The sequence below is a fragment of the Engraulis encrasicolus genome, chromosome 12 (assembly GCF_034702125.1).
Source record: "Engraulis encrasicolus isolate BLACKSEA-1 chromosome 12, IST_EnEncr_1.0, whole genome shotgun sequence".
Taxonomy (NCBI): domain Eukaryota; kingdom Metazoa; phylum Chordata; class Actinopteri; order Clupeiformes; family Engraulidae; genus Engraulis; species Engraulis encrasicolus.
Window position 1 is genome coordinate 8,887,085 of NC_085868.1, and position 26,620 is coordinate 8,913,704.

Here is a 26,620-nt window from a genome sequence, read left to right on the forward strand (position 1 = left end):
TGGGGTCATTTAAGTAAATTAGCCTTTTTGCTGTTGGCTGGAGTTGAACCTATGGTCCCCGTTGGCACTGTATTTATGTTACGTGTACATTAGCATGCTTTGCCTCTGCACTCTCAATCAGACCATTGGTGAGTTGAGCAGCCATGGTAAATCATTATTATAGTTTTTCTGTTTGCTACAACATGTTTTTTGTAACTTGAACTATTTTTGCAGAGCTCAAATCAGGCAAACTGGGCAGACACTTTGTAAAAGCCAACTTGCTTTGCGTAACTCCACACACACCTTACGCAAGTTATGCAAAAGGAGTGTTGTGCAATTAATTGTTTTGTTACATTTTGCTAAGTGTATGTTACATATTCCAAACTGAGAACAAAGCCGTTTTTGTGCTATTGGTTTGGCAAATTTGGTTTTAGGTTTGTGTGTGACCAGTTCCACGAAAGCAGCCAAAGTTTTTTTTTAAAATGGGTATTAATTTGCCTAGACAAGTCCCGGTTACGGTCCCCTTAAGTCTTTTTTTTTCTTGTTTTATTGATATTTAATTAGTGGTTGATTTTTTTCTGCAACTTTTTGTCCCATTGAATATATAAATAACATATCTGATCTTTCTTCTGTGCAACAAATTTATTTCTGGACATACACTAAGACTTAATTTGGGAGGGTTCTTCATTTGTGGACTTCTGAAGCCAATTGATTACTTGAAAGTCAAGGTGTTAGCTGTTGACCCAACAATATGGATAGGCAACAAAACTTATAGTAGGGGTTGTATTTTGTGAAAGAAGAAAAATCCGCACTCACAAACTAAGTCTCATTACTTATAGATAACCACCATGTCCAAAAGCAAACGCGTCTCGGCTATCAGGCCTTCATCAGTGCGTGGTACCTTTTATTGCGAAGACATTCATTTTTTCCAAGAAGTTGAATGCGTCCTCTGACAAAACTTGAAGAGGTTGTATTTTACCAGTGTATCAAAGGAACACAGCATATGCAGCAACACCTTTCCCTTATGTGTACTGTCAAATCCAATTGTCTATGTCCACTCCTAAAGTCCATGTCTATGTCTGCATGGAGAGTACGGAACATAATTTCAATTCTTTGTATGACCAGTGTATGTAAAGAAATTGACAATAAAACCGACTTGACTTGACTTGACCTTTCACCTTTAGTTATACCATACCCCATGTGTCCTATCAAAAGATAATAATGATGGTACATCCACAATGACTGTACAAAAAATATTTCATTAGTTCACTCTCTAAAATTTGGATTAAGCATGTACGCGTACATCTTCGTTCTCGCTGGAGAACGGACTTCTCGTGATCGTGCCGCTCTCGCAGGAGAGTGGCTGTCCACACGGTGGACCAATCATCAAAGTGCTTCACGGGGTCCGCAGGGACTGCTGCACACAAGAAGCTGAGATAGATTACGTGGCTTATTGGGCAAGATCACTGGCCGTGGTGCTGAAGTACTGCCACGGCGGAGAAATGTACGGGGCGCCACTGAGAACTCGGGCAGTATCTGTGCATCCCCCAGCAGATGACGGTTGGAGAGCAATGGAGTGAGTTGAACTTGAAGAATTGATCGAACAGCGGCGGGAGGAAGGCGAAAGGCGAGGTGGTGGGTGGGAGCGAGAAAGAAATATTTTTGACTGAAGACAGGTGAGTGGAGAAAAAATGCTGTATAGTTAATGAAGGGGCGTTCCAAATTCCAGTACGCTGACATTCCACCAAATGACGTGGCGTGCCTACCTTTTTGCGCTGAATTCAAGCAAATGACAGTTGATTGGAGAACAGAATGCAGGTGGTAAATTAGGCATGCCAAATTTCATTACGCTTCTCTCGGACTTTCGTTTTTAACAAAACATGCATTTATTGACAAATACGAAAAAATGGTTTGATTCACTGTCGAAGAAAATAATTCTTCACACCAATGCATTAATTTTTTTGACATGTCGGAGGTCTTGGTGTAACAACTTGCACTTGGGACTTCTTTCAGTAGATGGGACAGTTGGTGGCACCACTTCAAAGTCTGTAAATATTTTTCACGTTTTCCAGAAATAAGGGTTCTGCTGCATTCGTCGCTGAAAATTTTCGTACCTGTGGGAAGGACGGCAGAAATTTAACATCTTTGGCCGGGGACATGTTTGCTGTTTGCCTTGAATTATGCATGCAACCGCTTGCGACCGAGCGCACATACTGTACTTGCATACGGATGACCGGAGCACTTGGCATGACATTGGAGGTATCGTCTTGGGGGCAGATAGCCAATGGGGCTCTCATTAATGTTTTCCACCATTGTTTGACTCTACCGCTATCTCAACATAGAAATTTGGAAAATCACCCCTCAGGCTTTGGTCAATATTGCTCTGTGGGTTTGGGGTGATAACCGGGGGATCAAGGAAGTGATTTTTCTGAAAGACTTCATATAGCACCGTACACACTCGCCTGCGTACCTTGTGTCAGGTGTCCTCCCGCGCGCAAAATTGACATGAAATACGCATGGCAACTCATTGGGCTCGATCGTGATGAAGCAGTGCTGCTTTTGCTAGGCAGTGTACATGCGCCAGTTTGATGCATTGTGGTTCGAAAATTCTAAATCGAACGCATCAGACTGGCAAAGTGAGCAAAAGCAGCAATGCTTCATTACGAATGTGCCCAATCATGCACGAAACGTGCCTGCACACAGGTATCCTGCCGCAAGCATAGGATAGATTTAGGTGACTATCCCAGTAAGTGTGAACCCATACATTTTAGCAAGCAAATAGCGACTTAATCAACTTTGATTACGTATTGACTCACTTAATGCCAATGACGCTTAAGCGTGACAAATCTGATCAATATGTGATCAAGTTGTAGTATGTGTCATTGTTTGGTAAGCTCAGTCACTGGAAAATTTAATGATTGAAGTGTGTATGTAAACCTGGGAATGGGTAGCCCTTGAGGAGAGGGACTAGAAGCAACTCGTTGTTGTAGTGGCTGTCTTCATTTCGACAACTGCTGAATATCGAAAAGAGCAGTGTGTTGTGATATGTATGTGCCATAGCACTTTGAAGTCTTAAGTTATCTTTTGGATCCAGTATGTCTTTTTAAATGTTGTTTGTTTGCAAGCATGTCCACAGCAGGGTGACATTAAAACGTACAAATTATCAACAATTTTTCAGATATATTATTAACATAGAATATCAACTGAGAGGCAACCGTGTCAAAAGGAGCCTGAACATGATGAAATAGTGTGTGAGGAGCAGGCACAAATACAACATGAAGTCTCTTCAGACTCTAAATGGTGTGACCTACTGTACTTCATGTGCTAGACTGGAAAAATGTCTTTATGTTTACCATTTGAGAATAGAACTCGCGGGAACAAACACCTCTGACGGATTGGGTGTCATCTGAGCTTGCGACACAGCAAAGGATGAGGTGAAGTTATACAGGCTTTCAATCATTTTCTGAGTGAACTGCAGAAAAAGAATAAACATTATTCACGTTATTTTCATTGCTTCTATTAATTTGTGTGTTGGTTTGCCCTACCATCTCATCTCAATTTGGCACTGCATACGACCAGATTCTTTGACTTCCCCTAATAGGGCCTATCTGGAACAGCCTGTACTAGAATATGTTGAAATTCCAGAAATGATCAGTGATCTGTGGGATTCTTAATGTTTTCTTTAAAAAAAAAATGAATCCTAAATGTTCTTGCGGTTGAGAGTTTTGTTGCTAAATGTCTTGTACAGCATTTTTTTGTACTTTCGGGAACATGCTTTTTAAACCTATATAAAAATGCATTTTTCAAAGCAATGCCCACTACAAAAATGTCAATTTCCCAAAATGGATGTACGTCATTTTGCAACGACGCTCCTCACATGTACCTGAGTAAATGTGTCCAGGGTGGACACTGTTGCCGTGGCTGCCGGAGTTTGTTGAGCGAGCTGGTCCAGAGTCTCGATCGACACACCGACCTGAGCTACTGAGGGGGCCTGGGGCGCTGACATCATACCAAAGGGATTCGCTCCACCTCCCCCCACTACGGTAGAGAGAGCAAAAACATTATGGCTTTTAAAAATGAAGACACAATTTGTCAATTCTGTATGTAATGGAATGAATGTAATGATTATTGTTTTCTTTTTTACCATCTTTTAGGCCAGATATTTTGAAGATGGCACTCGGTTTCTCGTTCGTTATAAACCCCAGGAGCTGCCACACTTGTCCAACATTTGGGTCCGGGAAGGAGAAGTAGACGGCGCCGCCCATGCCCGCCGGAAAGGGCACCGTGCCCAACATGAAGATCACCACGTGGTTCACGTGTTCATAGTCTGACAGGTGGAAAATAAACTTGTCCTCTGCCACCTGTTGGGAATCAGTTTGGACCTACGGAGTAAGAAAAGATAAGGAAGAGAAAAATGTTTCATTAAAACATACTAAAAGATTGGTTTGTCTATGAACAAATGGAAACATAGACCAATGTACAATGCTGTGCAAAACTATTTTCCCCCTTAGTGATTTCTTACCTGTTTTTTACAGCTGTGCCTGACATAGTAGATACAAATAACTCCCTAGTGAACATTAACTGATGTCTCTTAAGAACGATTTTTATTTATTAAGGCAAAACCCCCTATATGAACCTAAATGGCTTGTGTTAAAATGTAATTCCTCGTTCAACATAAGTGATCCATACACTATATTACCAAAGGTATTCACTAACCTGCATTGACTCACACATGAACTTAACCCATAGGGTTCAGTATGATGTCGGTTCACCTTTTGCAACTGCAGTATTATAGAGTGGACTGTTCATGGAAGGCTGTCCACAAGATTGAGAAGTGTGTATAGGAATGTTTGACCTTAAGTGCATTGGTGAGGTCACACACTGATGTTTGTCGAGTAGGCCTGGCCCTAAGTCTAAGTTAGACCGATGTGTGATTATTATGGACCTTGCTTTATGTACTGGTGCATGGTCATGTTGTTGGAAGAGGAAGGGCCCGCTGCATACTGTTCCCACAAGGTTGAGGGTACGGAACTGTCCAAAATGTTTTGGTATCCTGAAACATTAAAATTTCCTTTGACAGGAACTTAAGAGTCAAGCCCAAATCCTGAAAAGCAACCCTACACCATAAGTCACGGCATGCTTTACACCACTGCATCCAACTCTTTGCATTGCACCTGGATGCAGCTGCTCATCCATAGACCCATTCCATGAAGCTCTCCGAGTGCGGTACTTGGGCTGACCTGAAGGTCATATGGAGCATGTGAAGCACTCTGCAGCAATTGAATGTGAAAAACGTCAGTGACCTCTTTGCACTATGCACTTCGGCATCCACTGACCCATCTCCATCAGTTTATATGGCCTTTTGTGGCTGACTTGCTGTTGTTCCCAAACTCTTCCATTTTCTTATAATAAAGCTGTCAGTTGACTGTGGAAAACTTTGGAGTAAGGAAATTTCATGACTGGATTTGTTGCCCAGGCCACGCTGGAATTCACAGAGCTCCTGAGAGCGGCCCACTCCTACAAGGATATTTTTTTGGAAAAAAAAAAAAAATCTGTCTGCATGCCTATGTGCTTCATTTTTACTAATCTGTGGCCAGGCCAAGTGAATATGACTGATTATGATCATTTACAAATACTTATGTCATGCCATGCACGCCTCATCAAACACAAACACTAAACAGACAAGTGGAGAGCTAAAGAGTACTGCATTTTATAACTACCGTACTTTTGAATGTAGATTAATATTAATACTTCATGACAAAAAGTTGTAAATTATTGTACCGCTGTCCCATTTATTTTTGGCAGCTCCACTGAAACATTAATTAAAGCCCCCTGCACATTACATGCGGTAATACGAATCCGATTTGACCGTTAACCATTCATTGTCTATGGAGAACCGCATTCCGTATGCGGTTGGAGTCCGGACAGTCCGGTGCGGAAGAAAGTCCGCATCCGAGAGCCTCCGCATACGTTCAAATATTTCAACTCGTCCGGAAAATTCCGTGCCTGACCGTGCGGTAAAGAGAGCTGTTGCTATGGTGATGATAAACACTTTAGGATTTCCCGCGGATCTTCTCAAAAATTAATAGATAAATATCAAGACCTTGCTTGCGGGAGTTTTTCTGAGTAGTCAGGGTCATTTTTCAAAAAAGTTGACACCTGAAGGCAAATCATGTTAATTTTCGGCATACAACTGCTGTAAGCCCCCTGCACACTGGGCAATGCGGTCACCGCATCACCGGAGTGGTGGCCACCTAGTGGACACCGTATTACCTCAGAAAAACTCCCGCAAGCAAGGTCTAGTGGTGGCTGTTTGAAACATGGCGGACGGAGCATAAAATGCCACCAAACTTCTTTATTTGAACACTAAAAACGCTTCGTTTCACTTTTTTGAAATGTGTTACTGATAAAGATCATGTGTGAAAAGTATTGCTGCGTCTGGTGATGAGTTTGGTTTTCGTAATTTCGTATCAAATCATAACCGCTTGTTTTCTTGTTCTTTCTAGTGTAGATTACATAATGATCAAGTTTGGACATTATCCCTGTTTTCAACAGCTTAAAACGGCGTAATTTTGATATGTATCTATTAATTTTTGAGAAGATCCGCGGGAAATCCTAAAGTGTTTATCATCACCATAGCAACAGCTCTCTTCACCGCACGGTCAGGCACGGTATTTTCCGGACGAGTTGAAATATTTGAACGTATGCGGAGGCTCTCGGATGCGGACTTTCTTCCGCACCGGACTGTCCGGACCCCAACCGCATACGGAATGCGGTTCTCCATAGACAATGAATGGTTAACGGTCAAATCGGATTCGTATTACCGCATGTAGTGTGCAGGAGGCTTTAGGGGTATTCAAGGGTGCTGAATCCAAATCTGCCGTATGCCGGACGCAAAAATGCACCGAAATGCCCATAGAGGTAGAAAATAACACTAGAGGTGACCCCGCCCCCCTTCTGACGGCAATCTGTGGCGGCCATTATCTGTAGGTAGGTCTGATAAATGGAAATTAATGGACAAGGAGGCTCACCTCTGTCAAAAAAGGGCTTAATAATGTGAAAATGTCCATCAACACACTCTACACAAGGACAACAGTTGAAGTGTGTTGCTAAATATGTGCAGAATTAATATAATTAGATTTTTAGATATTTTATCAACTCATATCATGTAAGTAGATATTTATTCTGACATTTCAAATCTGGTCTTTGATTAATGGGTTACTCCATATTCACACAGTTTTAGTCCATTTTTTAACAGAGGTGGGCGTGTTCTCCATTGACTTGAATTGACTGAAGGTGCCTACACTACCTACAGACAATGGGAGGCGCCATGTGCCACTTCCCAGTGCTGTCGTGATTTGCCATGTCCACTCTAGTGTTATTTTCTACCTCTATGGAAATGCCTCAAACGGGCAAAATCCAATATGGCCGCCACCACCGTGTTAAAATCCTGCAATCACTTTTCTTTTGGACTAAATAAGGTATGAATTTGAAAATATCACTTATTTTTATGTTTTCAGACATGGGGGAAGTCATTATGTCATCGGATTTAAGCTCAGATTGGAAGAAAATGCTTATGTCATTGGCTGGCAGCCATTTTAAAAGCAGAGAGCCACATATTGTCAGCGATTTTTAACATTTTTACTAATCTTTCAAGATCCACAGAAAAAAAATCTCTTTGTCTCTGTGAACACAAATACTACAGAAAACTGCACTGAACTGTCTACTTTCACCTGAAAAAAAGAAGTTTGTGTCTACCTTTTTCCATTCTTTAGTTATGGGCAGTAGAACATGGGATGACACCACAAAAAAGCACTGATTTTTGACCCCAAAATACTGCACTTCACACTGCCCATAGTTTTGCTTTAAGGACATATTGTCTTTGATAGTGTTCATGTTTGATATACAACATTTTCAGGGGGGTTGAAGGGTGCTTAATGCCAATATGATGTATAAATAAATGTATATTCCCATAGTACATCAAAATGAAGGAATCCAATATGGCCGCCATCACCAGTCTACAGTGTACGTTTCTTTGATTACACAAGGTAAACTCTTAAGTACATTATGTAGCATTAGGTTTTCATACAGGGAGAATTCATTTCCATACTCAGATTTAAGATAGATATCAAAGGAAATTATTTCAGTGTAGTCTGAATTCATGATTGCAACAGGAACATAGGGTGACACCACAAAAAACAATATTTTTTGACCCCAAAATACTGCACTTGTCTCAATCCACATTTTTGCTTTAAGGACAAAGTGTCTTTGATTGTGTTCATGTTTGATATGCAGCATTTTCAGGGGTTTTGAAGGGTGCTTAATTCAAATATTCAAATATGCTGTGTATTAGCCTCAAAAACCTCTTTAATAGGCCTACCTCAAAATGAATTAATCGAATATGGACGCCATCACCAGACAGTGGACTCTTGATTACATTGTAGCTATAGATAGTCATACATGGAGAATACCCTCCTGAAATTCTCATTGTTGGTGATTCGATTGTCAGAGATTTGATTATTCCTAGTGCTATCACGTACTGTATCCCGGGAGGAAGGGTTGTCGACATCTCTCATCTCATTCCGTCTCTATTGAACAGACATTCTTCCGTAAACACTGTCATTGCTCACGTGGGGACAAATGACGTCATGGCCCGGAACTCTGTGAAGCTACAGAATGAGCTGGAGACGTTATGTCTCACTGTTGAAAGCCTCGGGAAACGCTGCATAATGTCAGGCCCTATCCCACTTAGCTCCAGTAATTCAGAGCGTTTCAGCAGATTGCATAGTCTCCATACCTGGCTGAAACAATTTTGCAATCTAGCTGGTCATGATTTTATTGCTAATTTTGATATATTCTGGACCAAATCATTTTTATATAGATCTGATGGGGTGCATCCAAACAAACTGGGCCTACTAGAGCTAACCACCAACTTTATTCAGTTCATTGCTTTCAGCACACCTTGACATTCAACACAGCATGACCCAATCCAGTTCACAAACACACCCAGCTCTACTATGGGTCCTGCTGATAATTGCAGCTCTCCCTCTCCTGCTGTATCACTTGGGGATCAAACTACACAGGCAATAAGTAGCCCCTCTCATCACCTACAGATGGCCCTTCTTAATGTCAGATCACTTCGTTCTGCTGCTGCTTGCTCACCCTCCCATTCAAATACCTCCTCTGGCCAGCAGTTGGCTCCTCGGAAATGTCAAAGCCTGCCCATCTGCAATGATATCTCCCTGCCAGAGACTGTCCTTCCTATTTCTTCTCCTATTTCTTCTCCTGATATCCCTCTCAATAATGGACTAAGCCCTGAAGTCATGAATGCTACATGTCCATTGGAGTCTACCCCTGACGTTGTTCGCTTGGACAATCCATGTGTTTTTAAGGACAGAAAAGGCATTGGGTTAATCCACCTCAATATCAGAAGTATATTGCAACGAGATAAAATGGACCACTTAAATATTTTAATTGCTCAAACTAACACAGATATCTTGGTTTTATCAGAAACTTGGCTGAAGAGTGAAATTGATGATTCTGAAGTCAACCTTTCAGGCTACAATTTATTTAGAATTGACAGGGTCGGGAGGGGTGGGGGTGTGGCTATTTACGTGAAGTCACATTTCTCTGTCACATTTCTGTACTCCTTAAGTGAACCTAAATCCTTTGAATTTATTGCACTAAAGGTTTATTATGGCACCAATAACAACTCCTTCATAATAGTTGGGATTTATAGACCCCCGTCAGCTGATTCTAAATCCATAGATCAGCTTGCAGAATTGATATCTAGATTCACTGACTCAGAAGTTCTGGTTCTTGGGGATTTTAATATTGACTGGCTAACTGATGCCTCCAAACATCTTAGAGATGTTTTCTCAAGTCTATTTTTGGATCAACTTATTAATGATCCAACAAGACCAAACTCTAAGAACTTTAGCAAATCATCTCTTATTGATCTACTTTTTACAAATAAGATGAACAAAATTAGCGCAACTGGTGTTTTTGATTTAGGGGTCAGTGACCACTGTCCCATTGCCTGTATTAGGCACAGCACTCTAACCAAAGCACTGCCTCGCATTTTGGTTAAAAGAACTATGAAACATTTTAATGAGCAAGCCTTTTTAAATGATCTCTATGAAAGTGACATTCATCTCACAACTGAAATTCCTGATGCTGACTTGGCTCTACAGTTTTTCTCAAACTCATTTATTTGCATTGTCGACAAACATGCACCTTTTAAAAAGATAAGAGTAAAAAGTAGAACAAACCCATGGTTCACCCCTGAACTCTCCTCTCTTTTTCAGTCAAGAAATAAGGCTTGGTCATTAGCAAGGAGGAGCAAGGATGCCTCTGACTGGGCAAGTTTCAGGAAAATCAGGAACAGATGTACATTATCTGTAAGAAAGGCTAAATCTGACTATTACTTTAACCTTGTCTCTAGCTCGTACTCTGATCCTGCAAAATTCTGGAAGGCTGTAAATTACAAAAACAATAAATCTGTTACACCTATGCCTTCTTCCATTAAGTTTGATGATTGTCTACTACAAGACAAATCAGACATTTGCAGTGCTCTTAACAAACATTTTTCTTTAGCCAGTCAAAGTTTTGATAATAGCAATAATCATTCCTTTATGCCTAGGGCTGGACATGATATGTGTATCAGAGACAATGTCAGAGACGATGATCTGGAATTTAGGCTTCATCCTGTGTCTAAGCATACAGTGCTATCTGCTTTATTAGCAATTGATAGTCGCAAATCCACTGGAGAAGACCACCTAGATCCCTTTTTTCTTCGCACTGCGGCATATATAATAGCAGAGCCATTATTGCACATTTTCAATTATTCTATTTCCACTGGAGTTGTCCCTACACTATGGAAATTTGCACACATTACCCCGTTGCACAAGGGGGGTGATAAGACTGACCCTAACAACTATCGACCAATATCCAAGCTACCGTGTCTCTCAAAAATACTAGAGAAGTTGGTAAATGATCAGCTCAAAGAATTTCTAAATACCAATAATATTCTGAGCCCTCTCCAATCAGGCTTTAGGCCTAAACATAGTACAGTCACTGCTGCTACTAAAGTAATTGATGATATTATCACTTCTCTTGACAAAAAAAAACATTGTGCTGCCATCTTTGTGGACTTATCCAAAGCATTTGACACTGTGGACCACTCTCTGCTTCTACAAATTCTGCCTGGTATTGGTTTTAGTGCAAGTGCCTGTAAATGGTTCCAGAGCTACCTATCAAACAGACACCATACTGTAAAATTGGGTAATACTCAATCTGACCCCCTGCTAATAACCAAGGGGGTCCCACAAGGTTCAGTATTAGGTCCGGTACTCTTCACCATGTACATAAATAGCATACTCTCTCTCCTTTCCAACTGCTTTTTTCATCTATATGCAGATGATACAATTTTGTATTGTGTTGCAGATTCTGTACAGCTAGCATTGGAGAATTTGCAGCAGTCTTTTAATACTCTACAAAATGCCTTCATTGGTCTTAAGCTTCTACTTAACGTAAGCAAGACTAAATGTATGGTCTTTACTCGATCTAAGCATGGCATGAAAAATGATTTTAATATATCTACTTTAGATGGGTCTGTTATTGAGAGAGTATCACATTATAAGTACCTGGGAATCTGGCTAGATGACAAGTTCACATTCAAGAAACATACTGACTGTCTTGTCACTACGCTCAGACAAAAGCTATCTTTCCTGCACAGAAATAAATATCACTTTCCTGTTTTCTGCAGAAAAAAGTTAATTGAAGCTACTTTTCTGTCTTCCCTTGACTATGGTGATGTTATTTACAGACATGCACCACTCTCTAATCTGAAGGCACTTGACACTGTCTATCATTCAGCTCTTCGTTTTATTACTGGGGATCCATATAGCACTCATCATTGCCTGTTATATGATAAAGTTGGGTGGGCTCCACTTTCTCACAGAAGGGACATGCATTATTTTAGTTTTATTTTTAAGGCCCTCACTGGTAAACTCCCATTTTATATTTCATCTCTTTTAGTTTGGCACTCCAACCCATATCAAACCCGCAGCAGCAACTTTTTACTGGAGGTCCCTTATGCCCGCACTGAACTGGGTAAAACGGCTTTTAGTGTCTGTGGACCTTCACTTTGGAATACCCTACAACAAAGGATAGGTCTTCAAGCCTTGGTGTCTTTAGAACATTTTAAAGTAATACTGGGAAGTTTTTTATCACACACTTGTACTTGTTTTAACTCATAATTTTTAATTCATAGTTTGTCTTAGTTTTTACCTCTTATATGATTTATGTTGCATTGTGTATGTTGTATATATATATGATTTTATATGTGTAATTGTTTGTTACTCGACATCATTGTAAATGAGGGCTGGGCTCTCAATGATTCTTCGAGTTTAAATAAAAAAAAAAAAATGAAATGAATTCATCTCCATACTCAGATTTAAGATTAGAGTCAAAAGGACATGATTTCATAGTTTACAAGTGACAGATGACTTTCATGTCAATAAGCTGTTCTTTTGAATGAAAATGTTTTCTCTACTTCCACTTTTATTGTAATGCTTATTATAACTTGATGCAATATGTCCACCTCAATCCACCTCTTCCATTATGAGACAAATTTACACACATACGTCTGAATGTGCCTTAATATAATATGCACATCTACATTTTGTGCATTAGGAATTCATTGTTTGCCGATTTTATTGCGGCGCTTACATTATATCTTTGAATGGTGGAAAGGTGAAACGTGGATCAATTCAATAAAGACGCTTTTGCACACCTCTGTAGTTGGGCAGGTGCGTAGGATTGTCAGTGAAGTGAAAAGAAATCCCGCACACTGTCCATTCCACCAACAAACTTTAATACAACGTTTCGGTCATCCTTACCTGAAGAAGGTCGGATGACCGAAACGTTGTATTAAAGTTTGTTGGTGGAATGGACAGTGTGCGGGATTTCTTTTCACTTCAGAAACGTGGATCAAAACAGTTTATGTTATTGTGAGGAATTTACTTGATATATGTTCTCATTCCCAACCATTAGGCCTATCAACCTCCTCCTCTCCAGTGATTTTGCAGGACACACAATATCATGCACTGCATGGCACTTTTGCTGCAAATGCAACAAAAGCAAAGTATGACGTTTTGCAATGATCAGTCCTATCTAATTCAGATGTCACATGGTTACATAAAATGCCCCAATCTCTATATTGAGTCAGGCCCACATACCCCTTCCTATCCTCCTGCCAGTCACCGAAGTGGGATGGGTGGTATTGGACAGGGCTTTAGTCACACTGCTCCTGTATCTGCCACTTATACATGGGTTCTCATTGTTTATCAACACAATGTTATGAAGAGGGGCAAGACACTGGCAGCCAACCACGTGAGCTATTTTTTTTTGACAGACAGCGGTTTCCAACAATCAGAGGCTGAGTTGTGCGCGGCTAGTTCGCAGTCAGGTTATAAACAAAATTTAGAACCCATGTATTCTCAAGGCACACAAAGACATCACAACTTGTGCTTGGCTCATCCAACACTGCATCTGCAAGAAGTGGCATGGAGTACATGGAGTCAAGCAGTTGCTGCAATTCAGCAACTCCAGGAGGGGTGATTAGGAATAGGTTAACTTAGTATACCAAGTAAACAATTTTGGTTAGAGTAGAGGAGGGTGACTGTATGTGCATATACATTTGTCCAACAATAAAGCAATCACTAACCACTTCACCAGAGGGCTAGGATCATTAGTGGGACAGTCAGAGCCTGTCACAAAGAAAGTATGACGCTGACACAGATACCCCTGACACAAGACATCAACAGAAAGGACAGTAGAGCAAGTGGTAGTTTTTAGGTACCTAGGCATAGAAATGTAGCCTGGTCCTGACCATCCCTATTACCATTTCATTTCGTATTCATGGTCTGGAGGTTGTTTGATCTGACACGATTGTAGGAAGCGGGAAGGAAATGGTCGGAAAAATCAGGATAAGTTGTTGAACAAACATGTCTGTCGTCTACCTTTGGCGATGTAGGACCGTTTAACAGACATGTCTGACAAAATATCCTACCGTAGGATAAAATTACAATGTAGGACCGCTTGTCAGAACACCGGCCAAATCCTACCGGCAACATTGCTCCACAGAAGACTGGTATCAGAAGTAGTGTGGAGTCAAGTCTCTTGGCGGAAGTACGTAGGATGGTGCGCAAGGCTAATAGAAATGGGCACCCTCCTGTCTTTCTCACAGCACATGAACACAATATTCAAAAAAGGACATTCCAAGTCAGCAAGGACATTCTGATTTTTGATACCTCCTCCTCGTATAACTTAACCCATTGTGTCCTGGAGACACATATACAAGTTTTTCAGGATCTTGAGATTTTAGCTGTTTTATTAACTATGTGGGTATGTTAGAGCTGAATGAACACATTACAATGCAAGGGGAGGGTATTGGCATTTCATGTTTGTATGTGCTTCGGAGGCTGAGATATTGCGAATTTAATAGGAAGAGGGCACCCTTTCCCAAAAAGGGCTTAGGAAAAAATGGGTTAATTAGCAGTCTATTTTTGAATATTGTGTTCATGTGTTGTGAGAAAGACAGGGAGGTGCATATTTCTGTGCCTAGGCACCCTAAAACTACCACTTGCTCTTCTGCCTGCCATTGGCTCTCTTTCTCTCCATCTGAGCACCGTTGTTGATACACTGCAGATGTACATTCCAGTATATTTTAACTAGGCCAAATTAAAGTCTATACTTGCACAATTCTACCAACAGAAGATAACAGACAGACTCTCTTTTCCTCCTGCTCCCCTGTTCAGCAGGGCTGGATCCCCACATGGCTGCATGCTGAGCCCCCATCTAAAGTCTATCCGTCCATGACTGCAGTATGGCCAGCAAAAGGGACTGAAGGTGGCAGCCTGGTGTACAGAGACAGAGACAAATTTCTCTAGCTCTGAATGAAAAGAAAACCAAAGAGATCATTGCTGCCTTCAGGAGGCACACCTATAGCGAGAATAGACCTATCCCTCTCTGAACTTCCCACTGTCTCAACAGAGCTAAAACATTGTCTTGGACATTATCCTGGTTCTGAGTTCTTGGGTCTCTACAGATGTATCATTGGCACTACAGATGTATCATCAAAGTAAGGACCAAAGACTAAAACCACATTTCACACACATGGACTGTCTGACTGTTCATTACAATCTCTTGTTCCCCTGATCTCCTTCCATCCTCCGGTTGTTGTGCAATAATTGATACAGTGCAATGTGTTGAGTTGAATTCTTGCCGTACTACAGAACAAAGGCCAGCCTTGTAATTAATGGTTATAATTGTCACAGAGTGACCATCTCAGCTGAAATATGTACATTAAGCAAGACAATCTATGCAATAACTTTGGATGACTGATGTGCAATACCAGCCTGAGTATGTCCTTTGTGTAGGCCTATATATTCACACACACACACACACACACACACACACACACACACACACACACACACACACACACACACACACACACACACACACACACACACCAGCTGACCGAGCAGATACACACACTACTGCTACAGGTACACACACACACACACACACACACACACACACACACACACACACACACACACACACACACACACACACACACACACACACACACACACACACACACACACACACACACTCAGCACTCTGACATTGGTCTGTGTCTTGTGAGGTGGTTTGAGGTGGAAACATTTTTCATGGTATAATGCATTAAAAGTGTAATTGAAATAGGGAGAGATTTTATTTTAAATACAAATGGTCAATTTATGGAAAAGATAATCTCCTGTTGCAAACATGAATTCAGTCTACACTGAAATAATTTCCTTTGATATCTATCTTAAATCTGAGTATGGAAATGAATTCTCCTTGTATGAAAACCTGATGCTACATAATGTACTTAAGAGTTTACCTTGTGTAATCAAAGAAATGTACACTGTAGACTGGTGACGGCGGCCATATTGGATTCCTTCATTTTGATGTACTCTGGGAATTAAAGGCATTAAGCACCCTTCAACCCCCCTGAAAATGTTGTATATCAAACATGAACACTATCAAAGACAATATGTCCTTAAAGCAAAAATATGGGCAGTGAGAAGTGCAGTATTTTGGGGTCAAAAATCAGTGCTTTTTTGTGGTGTCATCCCATGTTCTACTGCCCATAACTAAAGAATGGAAAAAGGTAGACATAAACTTCTTTTTTCAGGTGAAAGTATACAGTTCAGTGCAGTTTTCTGTAGTATTTGTGTTCACAGAGACAAAGAGATTTTTTTTCTGTGGATCTTGAAAGATTAGTAAAAATGTTAAAAATCGCTGACGATATGTGGCTGCCAGCCAATGACATAAGCATTTTCTTCCAATCTGAGCTTATATCTGATGACATAATGGCTTTCCCCATGTCTAAGTGCTATTTTCAAATTCATACCTTATTTAGTGCAAAAGAAAAGTGATTGCAGGATTTTAACACAGTGGCGGCAGCCATATTGGATTTTGCCCGTTTGAGGCATTTCGGTGCATTTTTGCGTCCGGCATACGGCAGATTTGGATTCAGCACCCTTGAATAGCCCTAAATCAGTTGTATGCCGAAAATTAACATGATTTGCCTTCAGGACCTTAAATAAGCACCTTTTCAGAAATCCTGCCTAGACTAGAGGTAATAAGGTGTCCACTAGGTGGCCACCACTCCGGTGATGCGGTGACCGCATTGCCCAGTGTGCAGGGGGCTTTAGCCTACTTGTCCATGATCGCCATCAAACACAGACAACTTCAGTCATGAGCTTACTCTGGGGTTCCACTTCAATATCTAATCTCCCGTCCTCCCTTGTGGCCTCTTGATGAGGAGTCATATTGACGATAGGCTAAGATTCAATATCTCGCAAAACACAATTCTCCGTTGCAAGCGGGCTGTTGGGGGGGGGAAAGGCCCCAGAAGTTGTGGTGCTTAGGCTGACAGCGGGGAAACTTAAATGTTTTTTGTTTTTCTCCACGGAGGCGGCTGTCAGCGAAGATCGAGGCCGGGAGTTTGGATAATGGACTGAACGTTTGACTGAACTCTCCTGTCAACAGCTGCGCGCGCAGCTTTTGTATGTCATCATCGCCCAGAAATCCATGGGCATGGCATGAGCTCTGACATGACAGTCAAGTAGTGTGCAGTATGCTGCGTGAGATCGACTAAATAAACAGAATAGAACAAAAAATACTTACCAATCTGCCTGCGACGAGACATCCAAACATTGTTCTTGCTTTGAGGAATTCTTATGTGCTGCTGATATGTCAACTTAAACCAAAATGGTTTACCTAGCAATATGCGGGTAAACCAGACCCCTAAGCCGTCAAGTCCATGTTATCTCCAGAATGTCTTGGCATGACCACATATACACATTATACAAAACCCAGAACATTCCCACTCACTGCTGTCTAGGGCAAATTGACAGTTTCCATGCATTCGACCGCAAATAGTTTGTCCACATTTAGAAACTTCGAGTAGGAGCCGTTTATCCGGGCAATGACCAACGTGATTGAGCACATGCGCACAGTGCACAGAAAGGGTGATGCATCGACATATCTGTATACCTAGATGGCGCCAGAGCCCTTTTTAATGAGCCCGTCCTCCTCCATTGACTCCTGTTACTGTTGTTTTTGTTGTTGGTGGTGTGTGTGTGTGTGTGTGTGTGTGTGTGTGTGTGTGTGTGTGTGTGTGTGTGTGTGTGTGTGTGTGTGTGTGTGTGTGTGTGTGTGTGTGTGTGTGTGTGAAAGAGAGAGAGAGAGAGAGAGAGAGAGAGAGAGAGAGAGAGAGAGAGAGAGAGAGAGAGAGAGAGAGAGAGAGAGATATTGTGTGTACGCGTACGTGTCTATGTGCAATGTGCATAAATGTTTGCCTATGAGGAACAAGAGTTGGATTATGTTCGAGAGATTATTTTTAAGCCATTTTTTGTGTGTAGTTTTTTCATCAGGAAAGATGACTTTGAGCTGTTACTGGCTAGGCCCACATTCTACTTTCTGCTTTCATGCATTCCGCATGGCCAAAATGTTCAACCTTGGTAGAGTTTATTAGCAAAAAAAAACATCAGAAATCTCCATAACATATGTGGAATAAAGTGTTATATGCTCTGATAAGAGAGCAGATAGCACATCATCGCCCAAGTAACACCTAGGGTGCATTCCAATATGCACACTCCCGTCCTCCACTTGTGTTTGAGCCCTCGCCCCGCCTCCTGGCCCAGTCTCTGTGGAGAAACGAATTAGTGTCCCAGCTGTCAGCCTAGCCGAAGCAACTTTTGGGGGACTGTTTTTCATTCACCGTCCCTTTTGCAAGATATTGAATACATTTTCTGTCGTCAGTGACATCATCATGAGGTCGCAAGGGAGGACTGAAGTCCGCATATTGGAATACAGTCATTGCCTACAGTGAAGCTTTGAGGCTGCTTTTCTTCAGCTAGAACTGGGACTTAAGTCAGGGAGGAGGGGATTATGACTAGTTCTAAATCCCAAGTGTAGGCACAAAACCTTCTGCCTCCTGTTGGAAAGTTAAAGATGAAGATGATCTTTCAGTACGACAATAACCCTCAGTTAGGGTCCTTTGAGCGCATCTAAATTAACAAAAGAACGGCCTCACCAGAAGATTGTGGATTTGGAATGGCTCAGGCAGAGTCCAGGTCGCAACTCCATCCAGCATCTGTGGGGTGATCGTAACAGGGCTGTGCACAGGAGATGCTCTCACATGCTGGATCTCAAATGGCGCATTTACGCACTTTGGGCACTATTTTTCAGTGTGTAATCAAAACACCAATCGTATTGAAATAGTGCCTGAACTGCACAAGTGCACCATTTGAGATCCAGCCACAATCTGTCAGATTTCCTTAGCTTCAAGTTTGTCTTTCAATTGTACTGAACAGGTTAATGGTGGAACAGTTGTGAAATTATATGACTTTATGTCTTTTTTTTACATCATGAAAACCTGTCATTTGAACAGGGCATTCTTAAAGGCACTGTAGCCTACGTGTAGAGTAGAAAGAGTAGAAGTCCGCACACTGTAGCTCTTTGAAGGTTTATTCAATACAACATTCGGCCCCCCTGATGAAGAGCCTGTCAGGTCGAAACGGTTACGTGGCGCTATTCCGACAAGTCGCTATTCCGAAGTTAATGTCTATTGTCGGAATACCGACACGTTTTCCACCGTCCGCCGCTATTCCTACATGCCTCTATTCCGACATGCCGCTATTCCGACATTCTTAACCGTAACCCTAACCCTAACCCTAACCCTAACCCCTAAAAAGTGTCGGAATAGCAGCATGTCGGAATAGCGCTATGTCGGAATAGCGATTGCCCCCCGGTCGAAACGTATGACTTGAATAAACCTTCAAATTGGAGCTTCGGTGTGCAGACTTCTAGGCCTACTCTTTCTACGCCTTTGTCCTGCACCTGGCTTCAGTGATGTGCATACTCTTACTGTTAACAGTCTAACAAGAAAGCACTGAAATAAAGTTGTCCTCCCATGTGGATGAGCTAGAGTATTTTATTTCATCACATAGTAAAGTGCCATCAGAGGGTGAAAAACAGACAAGACCAAACTTGGACCATAGCTACCAATGACCACATCATTTTGTTTTAAAAAATATAGGATACTTTTTTTTTAACAAGACTAACTGGCTGGTAGTGACTGCATAATAACTGAATAACTGAATTTGTGAATCAGACATATGAGCAGTGCATTTCAAAGGCACAGAAAATAAAGCAATTGGACAGACAAATATAACATTATATGGAAACTAGAAAAACAAACAAACAGGTAGACTACATACCAATATGGCATGAGATGCTGTGGTAAACTAAATACGTAGGGTGACAGCTATCAGGTTTGTATCGAAACAAATTCAATATACACTGACGCACATTTCAAATGGTTCAAGACAGAGAATACAGAGATTTCACTTGACACACACGTGTACATGTTCTCCAACGTCTCTCTGCACAATGTTATCAGACTCACACACACCACAATATCACCTTGTCACAAACAGTGCTAATTCCGACAGTGTTGCTATGGCCATGCCTGCCCTGAGTATGGTTTTTTTGTCATGAAACATCATTCTTGATTGTCTTATCTATAATATATTTTTTATGGTTTACGGTACATGTATTTAACATTTTATATTTGCCTATTTACTTAAGAAAGAAAGAAAGAAAGAAAGAAAGAAAGAAAGAAAGAAAGAAAGAAAGAAAGAAAGAAAGAAAGAAAGAAAGAGAGAAAGTGCACTATCTGGGTGCCATAGTCCAAATGTTATTTTGCATTATGATTAGATGTTTTAAAATGACTTCATAGTCATCGACTATTGTTTTTCTCTCTCTCTTAGAACAACAGCAATGTTTTAAATGACTTGTCCACACAGTCGGATTGTGAAAGCACTCAGCATTTGCAAAGCACAACACATCTGTCCATATTTTTCCAGCGATACCTGATACCCAGACTTTCTGTTTATACCCTGTTTATAACTCTGTGTGTGTGTGTGTGTGTGTGTGTGTGTGTGTGTGTTTAAGGGCCCCTACCTGTATGTTCACATATTTGTGTAATTTTGAATTGTAGGCCTAATTCATGCAAAGATCAAGTTACTGTAGACTTCTGGTGCTTACAATACAAGGTGCCTGGGACAGGAATTGAAGAGTTATGTCGCAAAATGATGTAAACGTAAACTTTTGCATTTTACTATTGGAAATGACCGTTTGTGACTACGTCCTATCATTTATGTGTGAATTCTTGCCATTCAAATATTTTGAGAACATACTTTCAAAACGTATATAAAATGCATTTCGCAATGCAATGGAATGCAATGTCAAATACAAAAATGTCAGTTTTCCAAAATGTTCGAGATTCGTCATTTTGCAACGGAGCTCTTCAATTAGGTGGCAAATGAGCTTATGGAATTGTGTGTATTTCTTAGGTAGTTCCAATACACCAAAACACTTCTCTGTTTTTCTGCTGCTATGTAAAAAAATTAAAAAAGAATTACAAAGAAACCGAGTGTGCTCCACCTCTTCATTCTTCCGTGTATTTTGAGGTAACATGATTAGTTGATACTGTGTTAAGTGTTCGATGACAGCTGTGCCGTCATGGGTCATGCTCATTTACGAGCCCGGCATTGAACCCTCTTTTTTGCATTGGCGATGCATAGAATGCTTTATCTTGGGTGGCATATTTAGAATTTTAACCTCATAAATCATCCTTTCATTACATGCTGCCCCCATTGGTGAGGAGCAATGACTAACAATGACTAGAATCAGAGCCATAGAATTCAGAGTTGTGACAAATGGGACAGGAAGTCAGTTGGTGACATGATTCACGTAATCGTCAAATAATTCTAGGCAGCGCCTTTCTGTTCACAAGAGACTACTGTAACACAGAACCACGACATAACAAGCAAAGATGACGTAAAAATGAAGTAAAATGAATTACATTTGCCTTTACTACGACTGTGTTCTGTGTTCTGACACTCACTTTCTGGAACTATTTTGGAACTATGACAATGGCGATCTGTGTGTCATAGACTCCATGAGTCGCTATCTTAAAGTAAAAAATGGAGCATGGAGGTCAAAGGGATTGGCCTAATTCCTGCTCCCATGGCTCTGATGAGGAGTAGGAGCTACAGAGTGACACAAGCACAACATAAAGAGCCTTTAAAGCTGTAGTCTGCAATGTTTGTCTTGTCCTTTATTTTAGACTGGAAGCAGAATTGAGTAGAACTAACAGTCATTCCCTTCCCAAACCTGTAACTCCTCCAAAACCTTCCCCCATCTGTAGTCAATGTTGTGCACATGAGCGCAACTTATTTTTTTCACAGTGTCTGCTGTCTACCAAGTGCTAAGGATAAATCTAGACAGTGGTTTTTGAAACATCTGAAACATAACTGTTGAGAAGAAATAACTAGCGACCCCTCATTGACTGAGCGCAGCAATTTTTGCAGACACGCTAAAAGGCTTTGGAGGGAGCAAGGGAATTAAGTTTTTCCATAATAGCCTTTTCCAGGTACTTCAAAATCTCATAAGAGTTCAAGGAAATGTGACAATGAAACCTTGAGGACTGCAGCTTTAAGAAACAAATAGCATACTGATGGAATTTACAAAATGGTGATAGAAAGTAAGTTATACTTGTAATCCTAACAAACCATGCCCCCTTCTTTGTTTCCTGGCAGGTGAGGCTGGTTTAGATATTTGAACGCTAAAGCGGAGCTTATTTCTTTTTCTCATTTCAATGCTTCAAAGACTTTCTCTAAATTAAATGTACTTGTACGTCATTTACTCCCCATTATTTACAGTGGGAGGAAAAAAAGTTTGGGCACCCTTTGAAATTTGTTTCATTTTGGTCGAAATTGGTCATAAGAAATGGTCTGACCTTTCTGGAAAACACAAGCAGGAACAGTGCCTGATTTAACATATCCCAGTCTAACAATTACATGCGATCATATTTTTACTGACCATAAGCTACAAACATTCTGAAACGAGGAAGGAATAAGTACACCTTTGGCTAAGGATCCTTCAAAAGCTAATTAGAGAAGTCTATACAAACAAGACACACAATTTGAGGGATTTCAAATTCAACCGATCAGATGTCGCTTAAAACTGCCCTGTCCGGTGGAAAACACAAACCAGTTAAGAATTATGTCTTGAAGTTGATGGACAGGAGCTGTTTGACGTGAACCATGCCTCAACTTCTCTTAACACCTATGATCAAGAGTTATTAATTTGTATAAAGCTCTAAACGGTTAGAAAACCATCTCTGGAAGTCTTGTCAGTCATAAATGCTGGGTTAGAGAGAGTGTCTACAAAGAAACACAGTTGAGCAGTGTTGTTTCTGTCCCCAGTGGTGATAGCCCTGAAAAAAATACTCCAAGGGCATAGCATGGTGTCCTCAGTGAAGTTCAAATGCTCCTAGATGGTGAGGCTGAAGACTTACAGAAATCACTGGAACATGCCATCATCTCTGCTGACATAACACTACAGTATCTACAAACCGACAACAATAAGCAAATATGGGATACATGGGCCAATGCCACAGAGGAAGCCATTGTTGCCCAGAAAATATAGCTGCATATGAAAATATACCTCACGCACAACATGTGCTTCACAGAGTTCCTGTTAAAATATTCTATAGAAACACAGTCTTGTAAAAATAGGAGTACTTCACCTTCACCAAAACCCAGGGGTGCTGCTAAACATTTTGGGCCCCATGAAAAAAATCAAATTTTGGGCCCCTAAAATGACAAATTATGTTATCAGCATCCTCCAGGGGCCCTGTCAGTGCTGTTGGGCCCTTGGAATCTGTAACACCTTTCCCCCCCTCGCGTCACCCATGCCAAAACCACATCCTAACCTTTAAGTAGGGTGTTGGTAGTATCATCATATGGGGGTAGCTAGCTTGGGCCCTTGACAGTTTGCTATCTGTGACAGAGGTGTTCCTGCACAGCTGGTCCCCCTCAGGGCCACAAACCTGCCACCTCGTCAACTACATTGGTTCGGCAATGGGAGGCACTACAAGCGCGCTGAGCTAAAGGGCCGGTCCGATAGCCGATAATGCTCCACACCACACTCTGCTAGTTGGCCTCCGTTACATATCATCAGTGAAACAATGAATGCAAAAGATTATTGAGCCATTTTACAGAAAAGCCTGAGGTAGTTTGTCACACAGTTGAAGCGAAAAAGCAGATGAGCGCTGACGCAAGACAACAACCCATATGTTAGAAGCAAAACAACTTCAGAATGGTTTCAGAACAATACAATTCACATGTTGGAATAGCCCAGTCAAAGTTCTGACATAAACTCCAATTGATATACAGTATGGCATAATTTCAAGAAACCTATTCACTCCAGACATCCCAAGAACCATGCTGAAGTGTGGCAGTTTTGTAGATTGTTTTGCCCATCTGATCTGCAACTACAGGAAATGCCTGGGTTATTGCAGCAAAAGAAGGGTCAGCCACCTATCAAATGCAAGGATGTACGTAATTATTCCTTGTTGCTCTATGATTGTTTACCGTACATCTTATGGCCAATAAAAATATGATAATGTGCAATTGTTTGGGTGGTATTGCTCCTTGTGATTCTAGTGAAGATCAGACCATATTTATTATGACCAATTTACACTCAAAAGGATGTACTATCAAAACCACATCCTTACTTTTCCATCCTTAGGATATACTAATCAAATCTAACTTTGGGTACTAATAAACGTTATGCTATCCAATCTAAGTACTTACTTATTCCTTCCACTATAGGTGGAGACAAAGCCTATCATTACAACAGTATATGTTTGTTTTCGGGGATGCAATTCCTGGTGGGAAACTAGGAGGTTTTTCTCATGTCTGACCGCAGTCATGCCATGACGTTTCTCATGTCTATCTCACAATGGAAGGGGAACGTCTAGCTCTAAACACATGCATGTGTTGTACAGAACATGAGCCGACAACTTTATTCTATATAAGTTACCACCGGTTCGTTTTTTACATAGAAAAAAATACCCTAATAAATTTTGAATTCCTGACAAACGAACGATTGCACTTTTATTAAATGTCAATTCGCCCACTATGTAGCATTGCCTTTGAAGAGCTACACGTTTTTCATTTCCTATTTACATTCACTGAGGAAGTGGCACTCACTTTTTAAATAATGCACTTGATGATTCATAGTTTTCCTTCATGTCCTCGACACGTTGGGACATAATAAAGCTTACGATTTGGTGTACCGTTGTGTGTTGGAGTGTGCAGCCTAAAGATTATCAAAGAAAATAAAGAAAGTAGTCAAAAAAAAAGAAACATTTGCATAAGGGCACTAGTAGTGACTAGGCTGAGACTCAGCGTTGAAGTACTGCAAATATCACATCATGAACAGGAGGAGAGAGAGAGGTGTCTTTTAAGTGACGGAATGGAAGTATGAGTGTGACATATTGTACTTTCTGATTATAATGATAAAATGAGAATGGAAATAAAACTATGTATATCAATTTACATCTCCCATTGAGATGTTGAAATGTAACAAAGTTAAAGCGTTGTACAGTTAAAGTGGAAAATGTGTTTTCATTAAGGGAAACATTCTATCTGTAATTTCACAATCATACCACATTAAATTATGTTCACAGTGTGTTTGGAGTCCAAGCAGATTTCTTTTGGAACTGCTCTGCCAACGTGTACGGTATAGACCAAAATTTGCAGTTAAGTAATTAGATTACTTATAGAAAACCCTGTAGTTAACTTAGCGGAGAAAACCTCATGTTTACTTTTAAAGACAAGCATATAGTTATCTGTATTAACAAATCTGTGCTCTTTATCTTTGATGATTACGACCTAATCTTTAATAAATTATTAATGAAACACAGGAAAATTTGGCTGGAATTGGAATCACATCTGGTCTAGCTTACCAGACTGTAAATGTAATATATAATAGGGTAGGGCAGACACATTCTGCACTATGTCACAGTGTTTCCTTTAGCCGTAATGAAGCCAGTCTACAGAATGGCACTCTCTTCTGCGTGTCCCATTACTACTCTCACTGTATAATCCTGAGTTCTTGGAAATGTATATTTTTAGTTATGTAGGTACATACTGTACAATATACAGTACATAGGTGCTAGGGTGTAAAATACGTATAGGAACTCACTGTTCACTGTTGTTTTTGTTGTTTTTTTTAGGGAGTGTTTTATTTTGTTTTGTTTTGTGTTTTGTTCTTCTTTGTGTGTTTTGTGTTTTTCTATTTGGCCACCTGCGTGTGTCTCGATTCTCCCTGTATCAAACAGGCACTTTCCCCATCCAGCTCCTCCTCTACCTTTTTTAACGAGTGCGTAACATATTGGCTGCTTTTCTCGCCGCCACCCTCCCCGTGTAGTGTGTTGTTGGTGTTGTGCTGGGCGCCGGCATTCTTGGCCACCACCTCCGGGAAACACGGCGCCAGGTGCACTGCTCCACTGGGGCCAATCACACTCACGCACGTGTAGAAGTCCTGGAGGGGCGTCCCCGCTGGCAGGGGCATTGCGGTAGTGCCGTGGGGGTCCGAGTTCATGATCAAGCAGTAATTCGGGTTTGGCCCGGACACTTGAGGGTGTGACAAACCGAAATGGGCGGCCCACGGGTTTGGGACACCGGCCTGAGGGAACACAGGGTCGTCCATGGCCTCTCTGACCTGGGGGTTTAGGCTCTCAATATAAGGGGATGGATCAAGGCAATGACGCGATCCATCACTGGCTGCCATTATGGGCTGACTAGGGGAGTATGCGCGCTGCTCTGTGATGGCAGGGGCGACCGCCTCGTTAGCAGGCGCTGGCTGGAGGTGGCGGTTATGATGAGGTAAGCCTTCGTCCGTGTAGACCTGGTACCAGGTCTCCTCGCGGTACTCAGGAGACTTGTAGCCGGAAAACGAGGAGAAGTGGCGGTTGATCTCGTCCATTTTCCCCTTCTTAACAACCAGAGAAACAGGGAACAAACAAAAAGGGAGCAGTTTAGAGGTTTCTTCAAAAAACAAAATTCCAACGATAAAGGATGCATTCATAAACAACTCCTGACTTTCTATCCTGTATGATAAAGGAAAATTACAATTTAACAAATAAGGAACTGCTACA

At 41.1% G+C, this 26,620-nt stretch overlaps 2 protein-coding genes across 3 annotated transcripts in view; both read right to left on the reverse strand.

The window, feature by feature from the left end:
• Positions 1 to 647: 647 nt before the first annotated feature.
• hikeshi (heat shock protein nuclear import factor hikeshi) lies at positions 648 to 17,571 on the reverse strand. The gene is made up of 5 exons (XM_063212519.1): positions 17,227 to 17,571; positions 4,124 to 4,361; positions 3,863 to 4,017; positions 3,333 to 3,451; positions 648 to 2,093 (listed from the first exon to the last, which is right to left on the reverse strand). The coding sequence occupies exons 1-5, from the start codon at positions 17,254 to 17,256 to the stop codon at positions 2,039 to 2,041; spliced, it is 597 nt and encodes a 198-aa protein (XP_063068589.1). The 5' UTR covers positions 17,257 to 17,571; the 3' UTR covers positions 648 to 2,038.
• A 1,950-nt stretch (positions 17,572 to 19,521) lies between these two features.
• LOC134459282 (growth hormone receptor-like) overlaps positions 19,522 to 26,620 on the reverse strand; it is a 33,370-nt gene continuing 26,271 nt past the window's right edge. For both annotated transcript variants that reach the window (XM_063211590.1, XM_063211591.1), the window contains exon 9: positions 19,522 to 26,457. In XM_063211590.1, coding sequence (XP_063067660.1) covers positions 25,756 to 26,457 — 702 coding nt within the window. In that variant the 3' untranslated portion in view covers positions 19,522 to 25,755. The remainder of the gene's footprint in view (positions 26,458 to 26,620) is intronic.

Bases quoted from the DNA above. Each gene is read 5' to 3' on its own strand.
- hikeshi (XM_063212519.1), bottom strand. From the start codon at position 17,256: ATGTTTGGATGTCTCGTCGCAGGCAGATTG. The intron at 4,362-17,226 runs GTAAGTATTTTT...CTTACTCCGTAG, and splicing joins GTCTCGTCGCAGGCAGATTG to GTCCAAACTGATTCCCAACA. The intron at 2,094-3,332 runs GTAAACATAAAG...TCCTTCCCACAG, and splicing joins GCGAGTTCTATTCTCAAATG to GTACGAAAATTTTCAGCGAC.